The 15,865-nt window shown below is 38.3% G+C and overlaps 1 protein-coding gene across 1 annotated transcript; it reads left to right on the top strand.

Annotated features, from left to right (window-relative positions):
• Positions 1-10,842: 10,842 nt before the first annotated feature.
• Positions 10,843-15,124, top strand: LOC103401307 (transcription factor bHLH113-like). The gene is made up of 5 exons (XM_008340016.4): positions 10,843-11,583; positions 11,673-11,780; positions 11,982-12,044; positions 12,179-12,295; positions 14,518-15,124. The coding sequence occupies exons 1-5, from the start codon at positions 11,251-11,253 to the stop codon at positions 14,695-14,697; spliced, it is 801 nt and encodes a 266-aa protein (XP_008338238.3). The 5' UTR covers positions 10,843-11,250; the 3' UTR covers positions 14,698-15,124.
• The last annotated feature ends 741 nt before the right edge of the window (positions 15,125-15,865 follow it).

Below are 15,865 nucleotides of genomic sequence, written 5' to 3'. Positions count from 1 at the left end.
GCCCAATTCAAGATCAAGCCTCGGTGGCCCTTGGATCGACATCTACAGTAAGGGACTTCAAAACGCATCTCCTACACGTGACAATCACATGTATACGACGCGCCTTGAAATGGGGGCATTTGTAGACATCGAAATTTCAGTAAATAAATGTTGACCGATAAATCAAAGTTTCAATGCTCATGTATTACTTAAATTTTACACGTAGCGTGTGTCTAAACAAAAATCGAAATAAGTTGGAAAAGTCATCAAACAGGACATGTGTCAACACCTGGCAAAAACGACTTATTTCATCTGGAATATTATATTCAAAATTAGGCCTTGGAAATTTCTATAAATAGAAGGCTAATTCATTCATTTAAAAAGGGCAATGGATATTACACCTTGAAGCTCTGAAGCTCTGAAGCTCTGAAACCCCGAAGCTCTCAAGCATCCAGGTTCCCGAAGAATCAAGAAAGCCTTCTTCGTTCTTCGTTCATCGTTCTTCCAAGATCAAGCCCCAACGGCCCTTTGGATCAACAATCATCCACCAATTCAAGATCAGCCCCGACGGCCCTTGAAGAAAGCCTTCTTCGTTCTTCGTTCATCGTTCTTCCAAGATCAAGCCCCGACGGCCCTTGGATCAACCATCCACCAATTCAAGATCAAGCCCCGACGACCCTTGAAGAAAGCGCCATCGTTCATCATCCGTTCATCCAAGATCAAGCCCCAACGGCCCTTTGGATCAACAACGTCGACAAATCCACACATCCAACCGTTCTTCAAGATCAAGCCCAAAAGCCCTTGAAGATCCGTTCATCACTGTTCTTCGAGATCAAGCCCAAAAGCCCTTGGAGATCCGTTCATCACTGTGCTTCAAAGATCAAGCCCAAAAGCCCCTTTTAAGATCCGCTCAAATCCACCTTCAAGATCAAGTCCACGGCCCTTGAAGAACGTTCATCCTTAGATCAAGCCCAACGGCCCTTTGGATTAATCACACATCCACAAATACACACCTTACGGAGATCGAATCAGAGGATCAAAATAGAGAGAGATTGTAACCCAAAATCATCAAATACAAATATTTGTTTGTGCACGTTGTTCTTGTCTCTTTCGTTTTAGGAATTTTCTGTGTTCACAAATTTGTGGATGTGTGATTAATCCAAAGGGCCGTTGGGCTTGATCTAAGGATGAACGTTCTTCAAGGGCCGTGGACTTGATCTTGAAGGTGGATTTGAGCGGATCTTAAAAGGGGCTTTTGGGCTTGATCTTTGAAGCACAGTGATGAACGGATCTCCAAGGGCTTTTGGGCTTGATCTCGAAGAACAGTGATGAACGGATCTTCAAGGGCTTTTGCATTCGGGTAACTCAATCACCTTCTTCTCTAGCAGGTCGTCCAGCATTGCGTCCATGTCGGAGTCCGGAAAAGGGTATACCTTCTGCTCCAATTCCCTCAAGGTGTTCTTGTACCTATCTTGGGTGTGGGAAGGCTCACCTTTTTTTATCTCCCTTGCTTTATTGAAAGAGATTTTGACGGGCGCGGACGAGGTCTTGATAGGGGTGGTATTGGTGGTAAAAGCTTCCTTGGCGGGCTTTTTTCCATGATTGTCTGCTCTTGAAGTGAACACCTTATCCTTTTTGAAATCGGTGATTGGCTCCTTCTTTCCATGGTGGGCGATGCTCAACTCCATGTCGTGGGCGCGTGTGGCTAATTCTTCAAAAGTTCGTGGTTTGATACCTTGAAGGATGTATTGTAAACCCCATTGCATGCCCTGGATGCACATCTCGATTGAAGAAATCTCGGAGAGTCTGTCCTTACAGTCGAGGCTTAGATTACGCCATCGGTTGATGTAGTCCATGACTGGTTCTTCCTTCCATTGCTTCGTGCTCGTCAGCTCTAGCATGCTCACAGTGCGGCGGGTACTGTAGAAGAGGTTGAGGAATTCCCTTTCCAACTGTTCCCAACTGTTGATGGACTCGGGCTCCAGGTCCGTGTACCACTCAAAGGCGTTTCTTTTTAACGAGCGCACAAACTACTTAGCAAGGTAATCTCCCTCCGTCCCTGCATTGTTGCAGGTTTCGACGAAATGTGCGACATGTTGCTTCGGGTTTCCTTTTCCGTCAAATTGCATAAACTTCGGCGGTTGATAGCCCTTCGGCATCCTTAAGGCGTCGATCTTCCTGGAGTAAAGCTTTGAGTACAACGTGGAGGTATGGGAGCTCCCTTCATACTGTGCCTTGATGGTATTGGTGATCATCTCCTGCAGCTGCTGGATAAAGAGAGATCCATTGAGCACCGCTGCTTGGTCTGGTTTCGGCTTCCCATCGATTTTCTTTACCGGGGGTTCTTCGTCTCCGCCAGCTCCTCCCTTTAGTGGATCATCCTCTGGGTCGGGTTTCTCGCTGTCCTGCGCCTCAAGTCGATTGACTAATGCTGCGATTTGCAAGTCTTTTTCTTTCACAGTTCGAGTTAGTCTTGCAATTGCTTCATTCATTTGAGCAAGCTGTTCATCGATTGAAGTTGCTCCAGCGGTCATGACTTGCATGGCTGAATTGCCGCTTGAATCGTCATCGGAGAGCATGGATTCGGAGTATTCCCTTGGTCTTTCCCCCCTTGGTACCCTTAATGAGGCTAAGGTGATCAAAGGCTCATGCCTTGGGTGCTCTTGTTCCCCTGGCAGAGTTGATGCAGAGGTGAAAGAGGCGGCAGAACTAGCTTTTGCCATGCTTCGAGTCGTGATGCCCAAAGTGACGCCACCTGCGACGATGACGCTCTTGTTCTTTGCGCCGGTTGCGAGAACAGATTGAGCCTTCCTTGATGCCATTAATTTCAGAAGTGCTTGGATTCCTTGAACGGAGAAAGAGATGAGAGGCAGAGATTGTCCCACTGGGCGTGCCAATTTGTGAACACGGAAAATTCCTGAAACGAAAGAGACAAGAACAACGTGCACAAACAAATATTTGTATTTGATGATTGTGGGTTACAATCTCTCTCTATTTTGATCCTCTGATTCGATCTCCGTAAGGTGTGTATTTGTGGATGTGTGATTAATCCAAAGGGCCGTTGGGCTTGATCTAAGGATGAACGTTCTTCAAGGACCATGGACTTGATCTTGAAGGTGGATTTGAGCGGATCTTAAAAGGGGCTTTTGGGCTTGATCTTTGAAGCACAGTGATGAACGGATCTCCAAGGGCTTTTGGGCTTGATCTCGAAGAACAGTGATGAACGGATCTTCAAGGGCTTTTGGGCTTGATCTTGAAGAACGGTTGGATGTGCGGATTTGTCGACGTTGTTGATCCAAAGGGCCGTTGGGGCTTGATCTTGGATGAACGGATGATGAACGATGGCGCTTTCTTCAAGGGCCGTCGGGGCTTGATCTTGAATTGGTGGATGGTTGATCCAAGGGCCGTCGGGGCTTGATCTTGGAAGAACGATGAACGAAGAACGAAGAAGGCTTTCTTCAAGGGCCGTCGAGGCTGATCTTGAATTGGTGGATGATTGTTGATCCAAAGGGCCGTTGGGGCTTGATCTTGGAAGAACGATGAACAAAGAATGAAGAAGGCTTTCTTGATTCTTCGGGAACCTGGATGCTTGAGAGCTTCGGGGTTTCAGAGCTTCAGAGCTTCAAGGTGTAATATCCATTGCCCTTTCTAAATGAATGAATTAGCCTTCTATTTATAGAAATTTCTAAGGCCTAATTTTGAATATAATATTCCAGATGAAATAAGTCGTTTCTGCTAGGTGTTGACACGTGTCCTGTTTGATGACTTTTCCAACTTATTTCGATTTTTGTTTAGACACACGCTACGTGTAAAATTTATGTAATACATGAGCGTTGAAACTTTGATTTATCGGTCAACATTTATTTACTGAAATTTCGATGTCTACAATATTTTCTCCTATTCTTGGTATATTTTAGTAATTATTTTGGTGAGATTTTGATGCATTGTTATGTATTTTCAATGTAGGACATGCGAATCCATTTTGGGCATAAAGTAATCAAGTGGTGGAATTTTTTAGTGATTCAAATTGGAGCAGGTTCGTGAGTCTGTCAAGAAGGTTGTGTCAAAATTTCATAATTTTATCCCGAAGCATTTGATCATGGCAAATTAATTTATGCCCAACAAATTTGGTTGTAAAGCTTATTCGAGACTTTTGGGTGGAAGATGATGGATTTTGGACTTGGGCTCCTCTTGGAACTTGAAGATGAGGTCCTAATATTTAATTCAAGTCGTTTTGGGCCTGTTTTGCAGCCTTGAAGGTCTAGAAATGTGGCTATTTCTCTGCTGGATAGATTTCCTTATTAGATTTGGATTGTGTTTTAAGTTATCCATTTGCTATTATATTTCCTAGTTTTTAGAAGACCTTTTTTTAGCAAGGATTTTAATTGTAATAGTATAAATAAGGTTATTTAGTCATTAGGGTTCTCGACGCAACATAATTAAGAGAACTTAGCAAAACTTTGGAGAATTTCAAACTTTTTACCTACAAGGTGTTTTCAATCTTTTTTCTAGTTAATGATATTTTTCTTTAGTTTTTATTATGATTATGTGTAACTAGTCCTTTTGCTAGGGTGAGGCCATGTGCCTTAGCATGAATATGTGATTTTATTAATTTGCTTATGAATGGAGGCATGTTTGCTTTGAATTATTGATCATCGTGTTTAAACTATCTAGTGGTCTTAGTGATTCATGACCATTAGGATATTTAGACAAGTAATTTAATGCAATTTATGTTGGAACATCACCTTAAAATTAAGGAGGGCTTCTTGTGATTAATAATTGTAAATTCACTTGAGGCGAACATCACCCTCTTAAGGGTTGCATGATTTTTCAAAAGGTTGCATGGTTTTGCATGTTTATATTTGATCTAAACATCATAGACGAATTGCATGTTAGATATATGTTTTCACTTGAACATCGTGAGGAAAATAGGTATTAGGAAAACCTAACCTTCAAAGCATGTATTGTGGAAATTCATAGGTAATTTGTAAAATTGCATGAGATTATTAGTGGTGATGGTGGAACTCTAGTGTTTAAATTGCTTTCTAAAACTTTTTTCTTTTGTTTTCTTTACATTTCTGATTTCTTTATATTGTTTTTATTTAAATTCGTTTTTATTATTTTAGGTCATAAAATCAACCTTTTCCAAACTTTGTTTTCAAATAATTAATTAAGATTTGGTTTTTACACAAATTATTCAATCAATTCATGTGAAGAACGATATTGCTTGAGTCATTTATACTACAATTACTTTATTCTCTTGCAAGTGTTTTTATCCCTATTTTAGTAGTTGGTAAAAATCGTATCATGGCACTATCTATCCAACACTTTCTATGCATGGACAGCTGGTTCCTCTTAGGAAAGGATATATATAACTTGGTGGATTCATATATTCGATCGCGGAGACCAGTTCTGCCAGTATTTGCAAAAAGGATAAAATAAACATCAAATTAAACGGGTAAAGAAGTTGCCAGGACAAAAATAATGCCATGCAATTAATCTTTGGCTTATTGCACACTTCACGTGAGGACCAATATAAGATTCGTTAATTCAAGTTCATGGAGGTATCTGCCATTTACTTTAGCAGATGAAGATTAACTTCCAGGCAGGAAGGATCGATTAGTTTGTCTGACCCTAGCTCTGGAAAGGGCTGAGAAGAAATTGCTAAATACATGATGTGTGCTATAGACATGTTGTTTTAAACAACTGATATCGTGTAAATTTCTTAGTCATTTTTGTCTTGGGCAGTTTTTTCGTTGGAGCAGCTCGTTGGTTGGAGAATTCTTTTTCCAAAAAGTGCCTGATGCTCAAGGAGTACTTCACGTGTCATAAAATAAGTGGAGGAACACGAAAAAAATATATCATTTCATCTCTTGTATTATGACATGTGGAGTACCGTTTGAATAACCGGTACTTGAAAAAGGCTCTAGGTTGGTTGCCTCATAAAAATAACTGTTTAGAGCGGCCCCTACTTAGCACATTATATTTGTTAGGCAATCAACAAGGGCCCATTTATTCAAACAAGCAAGAGCTCTTTTTGTTTTTGTGGAAGGTTTTGAGACGGTGATCACTGATCGGCGGGTCGGAAGTTGAGAAATGGATAAAGCATTGAAAATCTACGCGGAACTTCTGAGATTGGTGAGGAGGTTGCCAAAGGACTCTCAACCTTACTACGCCAAGTACGCCTGCGAGAACTTCGTCAATTACAGAGAGGTTGAGGCCAACGATGACCAAGCCCTCCACGAGCTCTTCCTCAGGGCCTACAATCACTCCCTCTGGGTCCTCAACAAGGTACACAAATTTGTCTTTTTTTTTTTCTTTTTTTTTTTGTGTGTTTTCGACGCTTTCGTGTGAGTTTCTGGTGAACCCAATTGGGGTTTCTTTCAATGGCAGTACACAGTGGACGAATCTGCAGCCAATAAGTTGAAGAAAATCTGCTCTGCTTAGCCCACCTGGCAAGTGTACAATGTAATGCCCGAAAGGGTTTTTAATCACTTCATTTCAAGTTTTAGTTTCTCTTTATGGTTGTTTGACAGGCAAGTTATGTACTGAATAATGTTTTAATTTACTATTTGAACTGAGTTTTGTACCAAAATGATAATAATTATACCAACAATAAAAAAGTTGGGTGTTTGACAATAAAAATTCTGTACTTTAGAGCTCGTTTGGATATACTTTTAAAACTAAAAGAACTTTTGGTGAAAATGTTTTTGGAACCAATTTCTAATAAAAATGCAAGTAAATCTTGGAAGAAGCACGTTGCAAAAAGCACTTCAAGTGCTTTTGAAAATAAAAATATTTTCTCGAAAAGTATTTTCAGTCATTTTAAAAGCATTTTTAAACGAACCTTTAGTTAAGATGGCTTGGCTTGTTCATCAGGTAATTGCACAAATGCTCTGTGCAAATTGTAGGAGAGTATTTAACCATTAGAGATGCTCTATGCAATTTTAACACACAATATAATGCTTTTGTTGAAAGCCTATCTATTATTGCCAATTTTTGCATCATGGAAACACTATTTAAGTATTTCTTTATCTAGTTAGAGTTGCCTTATGTAAGTAGCTATGTCACAAGGTAGAGAAATGCTTATGTAATCACATATGTGACTCTAACCAACTCTTAGTGCAACAGTACTATACTTTTTACGTACGAGAATATGTTCAGAATTTGAATTGGGTAAGTGATTCAGATTCAACCGTTAAACTCTTTAAAAAATTCAATGCACAATAACTCTAAAAATTTCAACGGACAATCAACCGTTAAACTCATATGTACATGACATACGTGCACTCCAAAATTTGTACGTATATGTAAATCTAAGAGCAAGTCCACCGAAGGGTATAGCTCGGTGGACAGGGGACCAAAAAAACCCAATAGCCAACCTTCCTTGCTCCAGCCCATGCACTCAATTGGGCTAGGGGTGGGCCCGTGGGAGAGGGGAGGCAGGAATCAACGGCCCAAGTGCCTGAGGGCGCTGATGCAAGGCTGACGTCAGTCACATTAAAAAATTAATAAAAATGTAAAAAATTAATTAAAATTTTGAAAAAATTAAAGAATTTAAAAAAAAATTGATTTAATTTTTTCTATTGGGTTTTTATATTAACACCCACAAAATGTTGAATGCACCTCATATTAAAATTTAATGTCAAATGACTTATTTACTCCACTATGCAATGACAATTTTGACCTTATTAGGTTTTAAAAAAAATAAAGATTTATAAATACACCCCAAATCACTTTTAACGTATTATTTATCTTCTCAACTATCAAACATGTTGATTAAGAAAAATTGTTTTTGACGAATGGAACACGAAATCGATGTTTCAGGAGTTTCACATGAGGTAAGACTTCATAGTTTTCATTCTTTTAGTGATTTCGATGACATCGATAATTATTTAATCTTGTGTTTGCTGCATTATTTAAACTTCTATATTCATATTCATCTTTTAGTGTTCATATGGTTAGATTCAATCCCTGAAAATTAAAAATGAGTGTTATAAGATTTGAGAAATGTGGGGTGTAAATAAAATGTGGAGTGTATGTACAAAATATAAGATGTATATTGAGAATGTGAGGTGTGGGGGTATTATGGGAAAGTAAGTGGGGTGTATTAAGATAATTTTTAATTGAAAAAGCAAATGTGACACACCCTAACCGAGGTCAAGGTATGTTGGCCGTCACGTGAGAGTGACGTAGCCATATGCACAGTGCGGAAGCGATAAATATAGCAAACATACGAATAATTAAAAACCATATTACTAGTGTGCACTTCTAAACAGAAAATGGTAGGAGTTAAGTACAACAGTAACACTCCTAGTCAGAGCATAAAGTCTAGGTGCAGTCCAGTAGGACAAGTACTAATTATGCAGTACCAGGAATGTCCTACTATTATATGGATAAGTCAGAACTGTCGACGTCCTCTAGCCACCAACAACAATCTTACTTAAAACCTGGAGGGGCGCAAAACAGAAAACGTGAGTGGGCAAAAACAAATGTTTTACAAAATCATTTCATTTATCAACATATCTAACCCCTCGCTGTAAAACATGTAAAATTTTCCCAAAATCAAGATGTAAGCATATACATACATACATACATACATACATATATGAAATCATAACCATTCAATTCATGCTTCTCATAATCATTTTCATATGTATGCCATGCCAAAATATAATAAGTAACAATCCAGGTAATAATGATTTCATAGAAGTATGACATGTTAGCCGGAACTCCTGAGTAGTCTATACGGCTGAATTCATAGCTCAAATTCAATCTAGCCGGAGTCACTACTATGACCTATACGGCAATACTCTGCACATAAGTCGGAACCACTAAAAAGGGTCTGTACGACAAGGTTGGGTGAGATACAGTTATGCTCAATTCTACTTTCTCAATACTAGCTGTGCGATAATATGTTAGTCACCTACGAGTCGGAACCACCTATAGTGGTCTGTACGACAAGACTATGCATCTAAATTGGATACAATGTGAGCATATGGTGCGGGAGGTGACATAATATACAGGCCTGTGCCAACTCTCTCTGGCTAAATCGCAATCACCCGAGGTGCAAGTTTATGAGCTCATCGTTTCTCAGTCACATCTCATATATCCAACCAAACATGTTCATCGCGCTATTCAATTCTTCAAATAAACTTATATCTCAATTATTTCATGTCATATATTGTATGGCTGCACCTAACATTTCATTAGGCTGCCTACGTACCCTAAACAGGGATCAAGCCGTTCGTAGTTCACATATACCAAACATAACTTACCTGTACTTACCTGTGCCTCCACAGCACCACAATTATATATATATGCAACCATGAAATGCATATTCAAAATATAATGGCATTTGACATATTATTTCAAAGCATATTTTCATTTAAAACACATTTCTGGGAATTATATCAAGTATATAATTATATACTGAAAACAAAAGCCCACTCACTAATAAGTAGAAGGGTCGTAGCCCCCCCGATTCGCCCGTGGATACGCTCGTCTTCGGGATAAGTCTCACCTTTTAAAACTTCCAAATCCTTTGAAAACTCGTCGAGACAATTTCACCAAAACCGGCCAACTTCGAACCTCGTGATCCGGACGTCCAAAACCTTTAAACGAAGCACTCTGAGCTTCCTTGGGACCTCACTAAGTTCGCTATAAGCTTGGATTGTCCTGAAATGGGTACCATTGAACCCGTATGGTCCTCACGAACACAATGATACTAAATTTGGCCACGATCCGTGAAGATTTTGCATGGTTTGACCTTGTCCGTATTAAGGAGAGGGAGGAGAGAGTGAGTCCGAGAGGGAGAGTACGGGAGTGAGAGAGAGAGGGTGATGTGGATGTGGGTGTGTGGCCTAGAATTGGTCAACAATCCAAAACACATAATATACCTAATCCTAATTGGTCCAAAATAATTAGAATTTGAGAATAATGATCCATGCACAACACCTAGACCACATCACACAATTTAACGTCCATGGGTATTTCCGTCATTTCACACCGTCAATAAATATAATTTTGGGACAGGTTGTGACAAATGTGGGGTGTATTAAGTTTGTCAGGTTTATTCAACAATTTGTGGGGTGTTAATATAATTATAAATATCTTATCATTATCTTCTACCTTACACCACAAATTTATACTTTCTCAAATACTTTGGGTTGTAATTTCTTATTTAATGACACGTGGCGCAACGAGACCGATTAAAAATCCTATCTAAAATTACAAATAAAATTATTTTATAAAATAAAAAATACTAATATTTTATTGACCATTGTCATGGCTATTCAGTTTAGGAGTGGAGATACAAAAAACAATTATTGTTTATTAAATATATTTACTATTCATTAAAAGGGATTTAATAAGCAGTTGTCCTGGAGGCCTTCCAATACTGGAAGTCCTCTAAGATCACATTCGTTATGTATCTATTCTATTAAGAGAAGATGGCTTGTTTACTTTTTGCCTCCCCCCCCCTTTTTCTTTCAATTTTGGCCTCATTTTTAAATACACAATGTTGACATGAGGAGGGCAAAATAGTAATTTTGTATCTTTTGAACTTTTTTTCACCTTTTTCCTATTTTACCCTCACTTTTAATACACAATATTTATATAAGGGTAAAATAGTAATTTTATATCGAAATATTTACTTAAGATAAAAAATATGCACTTATTAAGATAAATTGTCTGACATCATTTTTTTATATACGTAAGTGAAATCATGATTTTTTTAGATAGTTTAAATGAACTAATGTGCTTGCGCTTAAAAAGAACGTGAAAGAAGATGAACAGTTATTCACACATATTAAATGTATGCTCATCTGCTAGTATATATGGAGGGAAGTCATAGGCGAAGCTGGTCCATTGGCTTGTAATGCTCTCTGAGTCTCTGACTTGAAGTTCTGACAAAGGTGACGAAAGACGAAACGTTTGAGAGTTTTGGGGTCAGGCAACACCGCGTTGGAGCTCGAAACCACGGTTTTCTCGGGCCCAGTGGGTTTGACCAAGGGTCCCCGAAAACCAAAGCAACTCCCTTCCCTTCCTCTTAGCCCACCCATCCTCTCTCTCTCTCTCTCTCTACAGTGCAGACACTCTCACTCACAACCATAGACCAATAGAACAAAAACAGAGCACCCTCTCTCTCTGCGTCTCTCTTATCGACAAGAAGCTTCCGTTGTTTTCTCCTAAAACCCCCTTTATCACTCTCTCCCTCTCTAACTTTCTCTCACTAAAAAGCTCAAAGCTTTTGGGTTCGGTGGGGCTGAAATGAAAATGGCGGAAAATGGTGGGTTCGAGGGGGACCATTTGGCGGTGACAGAGGGCCCCGGTTTCTCTCAGCTACTCTTCCCGGCTGACGAAGTCGTGAACCTTGCCGTGGACTCCGACCAGACCTTTAACTACACCCGCTCGTCTACTTATCCCACCCAGATTAAGCCACCCAAAATCCTCTGCTTCGGAAACTACGACCAAACCCACGGAAACGGCGTGGAAATTGAGTTTTCGGAAACCGCCAAGAAATCGGCTGCCGCATGCAGCGATTCCTCATCGGTTTCTTCCACCGGCACCGCCAGCATCAACGCCATGCCCAAGTCCAACAATGTCAGTCATTAATCCTCATTTTTTTTTAATTTAATTCGAATATGTTTTCCAAATTTTCTGATTTTTTTTTTTTTTTTGCTTATTGGCAGAAAAGGCAAAAGGGTTCGGCTCCGATCAGCACCACAGCTACTCCTCCAACCCAGAGAGCCGCTAAAAAGACGAAATCCGAGAATCCCACATCGGCCGGCAACGGAAAGGTCCGACCTTTCAACAGAAACAGAACTCCAAAAAGTCATCTACATCACTGCATGCCTCTCTCTCTCTCTCTCTCTCCTCAAAACGCACTCTCTGCATGCTCTGCTCTCTCTCTCTCTCTCTCTCTCTCTCCCGTTTCTGCAAAGCAGAACAACTCCCTCTGTGATTTTACACATGGATTCTGATTTTCTGCAAATTTACAGAGGAAAGAGAGGCTTGGAGAACGAATCACAGCGCTACAGAAGCTCGTTTCACCGTACGGCAAGGTGAAATTGCAAAACCCCAAGTCAACCAACTCCAGTTACATTTTTTTCAACCATATTTTTGTAAAATTCACCCAAAAAATATGATTTTTTTTTTTTTTGTTCTTCTGGGAAATTGGGCAATTGAGTGTCTGCAGACAGACACGGCATCAGTGCTTCACGAAGCGATGGGATACATCAGATTTCTGCAGGAGCAGGTTCAGGTGCTGTACTCACCTTACCTTCAACGCCTGCCTCCTTCTGTACCTGTCCATGTAAGTACCAATCAAACACAAATCTCACTTTCAGGTTTTCTTTTTTACTTTATATTTTGTGTATTTCCACGTCATCTTTTGACGGACGTGTACTTGGACAGTAGTCTTAGTGTGGGACCCACAGTGATTGTGACTTCACTGACTTTGTTCAATTCATGGTAAATTTTAGTCAAAGGAGTGACTGTGCCAAAATTGATATTCTTTTTATTTTTTCTCATTTTAGAAAGGATAAGGACATCTTTAACTGAAGGATCTAGATGACCCAAAAGTAAAAAATAGTTTGAAAATCGTCTTCAATCGAGGACAGGCCAAAGAGTTCATGAGCTCCACTAGACAAAAAAAAGCCAAAGGGGCAATTGGCCGGCCCAAATGAGCCTGTTGGCCCGGGCCGAGCCAGAATTCAAATTTCAATAGTTAGTTAGCTGACGTCAGCTAACCATTATTATTATTATTATTATTTTTACAAAATTTGTTTAAAAAATTGTAAAAATTCTTTTTTCCCTATAACTTCCTAAACCATTAAACATTACATAACATTAAGTAACATGAAACAATATTAAACAATATTAAACAATATTAAACAATATTACACAACATTAAATAAAATTAAACAACATAAAAATAAAACATTTAACAACATAAAACTTAAACAACATTTTTAAAAATATCTAACAACATAAAACTTAAACACCTACTCCATGCTTCTTTTAGCCCAAAGATTTGAATTTAAGTTGTAGTTTTTAAATAATAAATTATATTTGGCCTTATGGTCCTTTAGCTCTCGGTTGGAAATGATTTTTTGTGACAGGGTTAAAACAAGCCCTATGGTCTTTTGACCATCGGTTGGAGATAGTAAGGGCTGGTTTGATATTGCTGTGCTTTGAAAAAAGCTGCTGTGAGAATAAACGGCTGTGAAATAAATCAGCAAAGTGTTTGGTAAACGTTTTTGTAAAAGGGCTTTTGAAAAAAAAAAACAGTTTGATAGTGGATCTTTTCATTAAATGAGCACTGTAGCTCCGTGTGCTTTGAAAAAAAACTAGTTTTTCAAGCTGCAAATAGCAGCTTCAGCTTTTTCCTTTGATTTCAGCTTATTCTCACAGCAGCTTCCAAAAAAAAGTCCTTTTTTTTCAATTTACCAAACACCTAAAACCCTCACAACTTTTTTTCATGGGTGTTTTTTTTTAAGCACCTCACTCCCAAACCATCCCTAAGAAAATGTACTGTTTATTAAAATATTAATTTCTTGGAGGGTCACAGGGCTAAAACGAGCCTTCTAGCTAGCCTTCGATTGGAGATGGCCTAAGTCAAAAGACTAAATTTTTTAATTAAATTTACAAATTAAATGATGTAATATTAATAAAAAATAAACATGTTAATATTTAAATAATAATTTAATTATCAACAACTATAAGACCATCTCCAATGGTTAGGCTAAAAGCCGAACATTTTAGCCTGGAAAATTTAGCTTTTAGCCCAGAAACAGTTTTTTTGCTCCAACCGTTCTAGTCTAAAATTTTAGTCCGGGATTATTAAAGAATAAACTTAAGTTTTTTTTTTCTTAAATTATTTTTTTTAAATAAATATGTAAATTATCGTGAATTAATTTTATGAACATTTTAATCTAAAAAAATTTAAATTCCGATAAATATTTTCACTCGATTCGGTGGAGCCCACACTGATTTCTGGGCTAAATTATGGGGGGAATCTGGTTTAGCATTTAGCATTTAGCCCAAATTTTCCCCTTGGGTTGGAATGAGTTTGGAGGGTAATTTGGCTTTTAGCCCACCATTGGAGACCATTAAACTCGACATAACTCTGTTGCAACTTAATTTCAAGTACCTAATCTTGCTCGAAGAATTGTGTTCTAAAGACTGACACCCGTGCACATGAATCCCATGCGGATATCAAGTTATACAAATAAGGATTGAATAGAGGAACTCTTGAACATTTGGCGACCTCAGATGTGTTGATATCAATGGTAACTCATCATTTTGGAGAATAATTTCTTCGAATACCAAGAAAGATTTATGGTCTAATGAGGCTAGTATGAAGTATTTACTCATGGGTAGGGCAAGCTCTTAACGAAGATTGAATATTGGACCAAAATTGGAACTAGAAGTAAATGGCAAGGGTAAAATGAATAATAGATAAAATTGCTTTGACCATTTGTGAATTTTGGCCCTTTCATGTTGGTCACTTGTTTGCGTGTTTGAAATGTTTAGGGTGGAGAGGTGAAACAAGAAGGAAGAAGAAGCGAGCTAAGGAGCCAAGGACTGTGCCTGGTCCCAATGGAGTACACAACGCATGCGGGGAACAGCAACGGTGCGGACTTTTGGTCACCGGCCATGGCCAACATTTACGATGTGTCATCTCCTTCAACCAAATATGGAATGGAAGACTAGTAGAAACTAGAAAGAAACAAGTCTGTATAGCTTATGCTAGTTAAGCTAGTTGGTAACTTGTCTTTTGTACATGGTCGGTCGCCTAGTGAGAGTGAGAGTACTCGTTTTGGTATTTTACAGGCCTATGATATGACATGTTAAGTTTTGAGTAGAAAGGTGAAAAGGAGAAGACAGAGGAAGAAGAGGAAAAGGGAAAAGGGGGGAAGCAGGGAAATTGAAAAATCACATGGATTCTGGATGGTAGTGGCTTTTTGAGGAAAGTTAAGAGTTGTAGGTGTGAGAAGGGTTTGTTTTTTCGGAATTGTGGAATCGTGGAAAAGAAAAGAAAGTGGAAAAAGGAGGAAAATGTGGCTAGTTTATGGCATGTCTTACACCTGTAAATATCCTTGGGTTTACCAATTAGTAATCACCAATGCTATCTTGTGTAGTTTTCTTTTCGCAGTTGTTGATTGCTTTTTCAGACACAAATAACAAATTAGAGCATCTCTTTGGAGGTCAAAATCTTAGATGGAATATCATTGTGCATGTTTGACATCAAAAGTTTATCCAACCGAGCTAACTGAATTTAAAAGCTTTGTGGTTAGAGCATCTTCAAATGAGATGACAAACTCTTAGGTGGAATGTCATTGTGCATATTTGACATCAAAGTCTCTTCAATCGAAGTGTTATTTGTTGATTGAATTTGAAGACTTTATGATTTGGAGTCACATTTTGACATTAATGTTAAATTTATTTTTAATTCATTTTAATAGTGAGTCCCTTATTTTACTAACATTTCAACCAATAAAAATTTTGTTTCAACATTTTTTTAATAGTTTCAACATTAAAAAGCTCTATTTAAATAATAAAATAACATTTGACAATTCGATTAGAGAAGTACAAATTTGACATAAAATTTCAAATTGCTATATCAGTCGTCAATTGTAATTTGACTCTATAGTTTGACATTTCCTTAAGAGATTTGATCTTAGGAGTTAAATTTGACATCAATATATATATACATGTATGGGTTTTCTTTCCTTCACAACACACATACCTACACGAAACTAACTCCTCAACCCACAGAGAAAACATCCAAAGCTTTTCTTACATCATTTGTAAACTTTTATCCTTTTAAACATCCTTTGTGAACTTTTATCCTTTTAAACATCCTTTGTAAACATCTTTT

This window comes from Malus domestica, chromosome 10, assembly GCF_042453785.1.
Source record: "Malus domestica chromosome 10, GDT2T_hap1".
Classification (NCBI taxonomy): Eukaryota; Viridiplantae; Streptophyta; class Magnoliopsida; order Rosales; family Rosaceae; genus Malus; species Malus domestica.
This window is presented reverse-complemented; position numbering and strand designations above follow the sequence as displayed.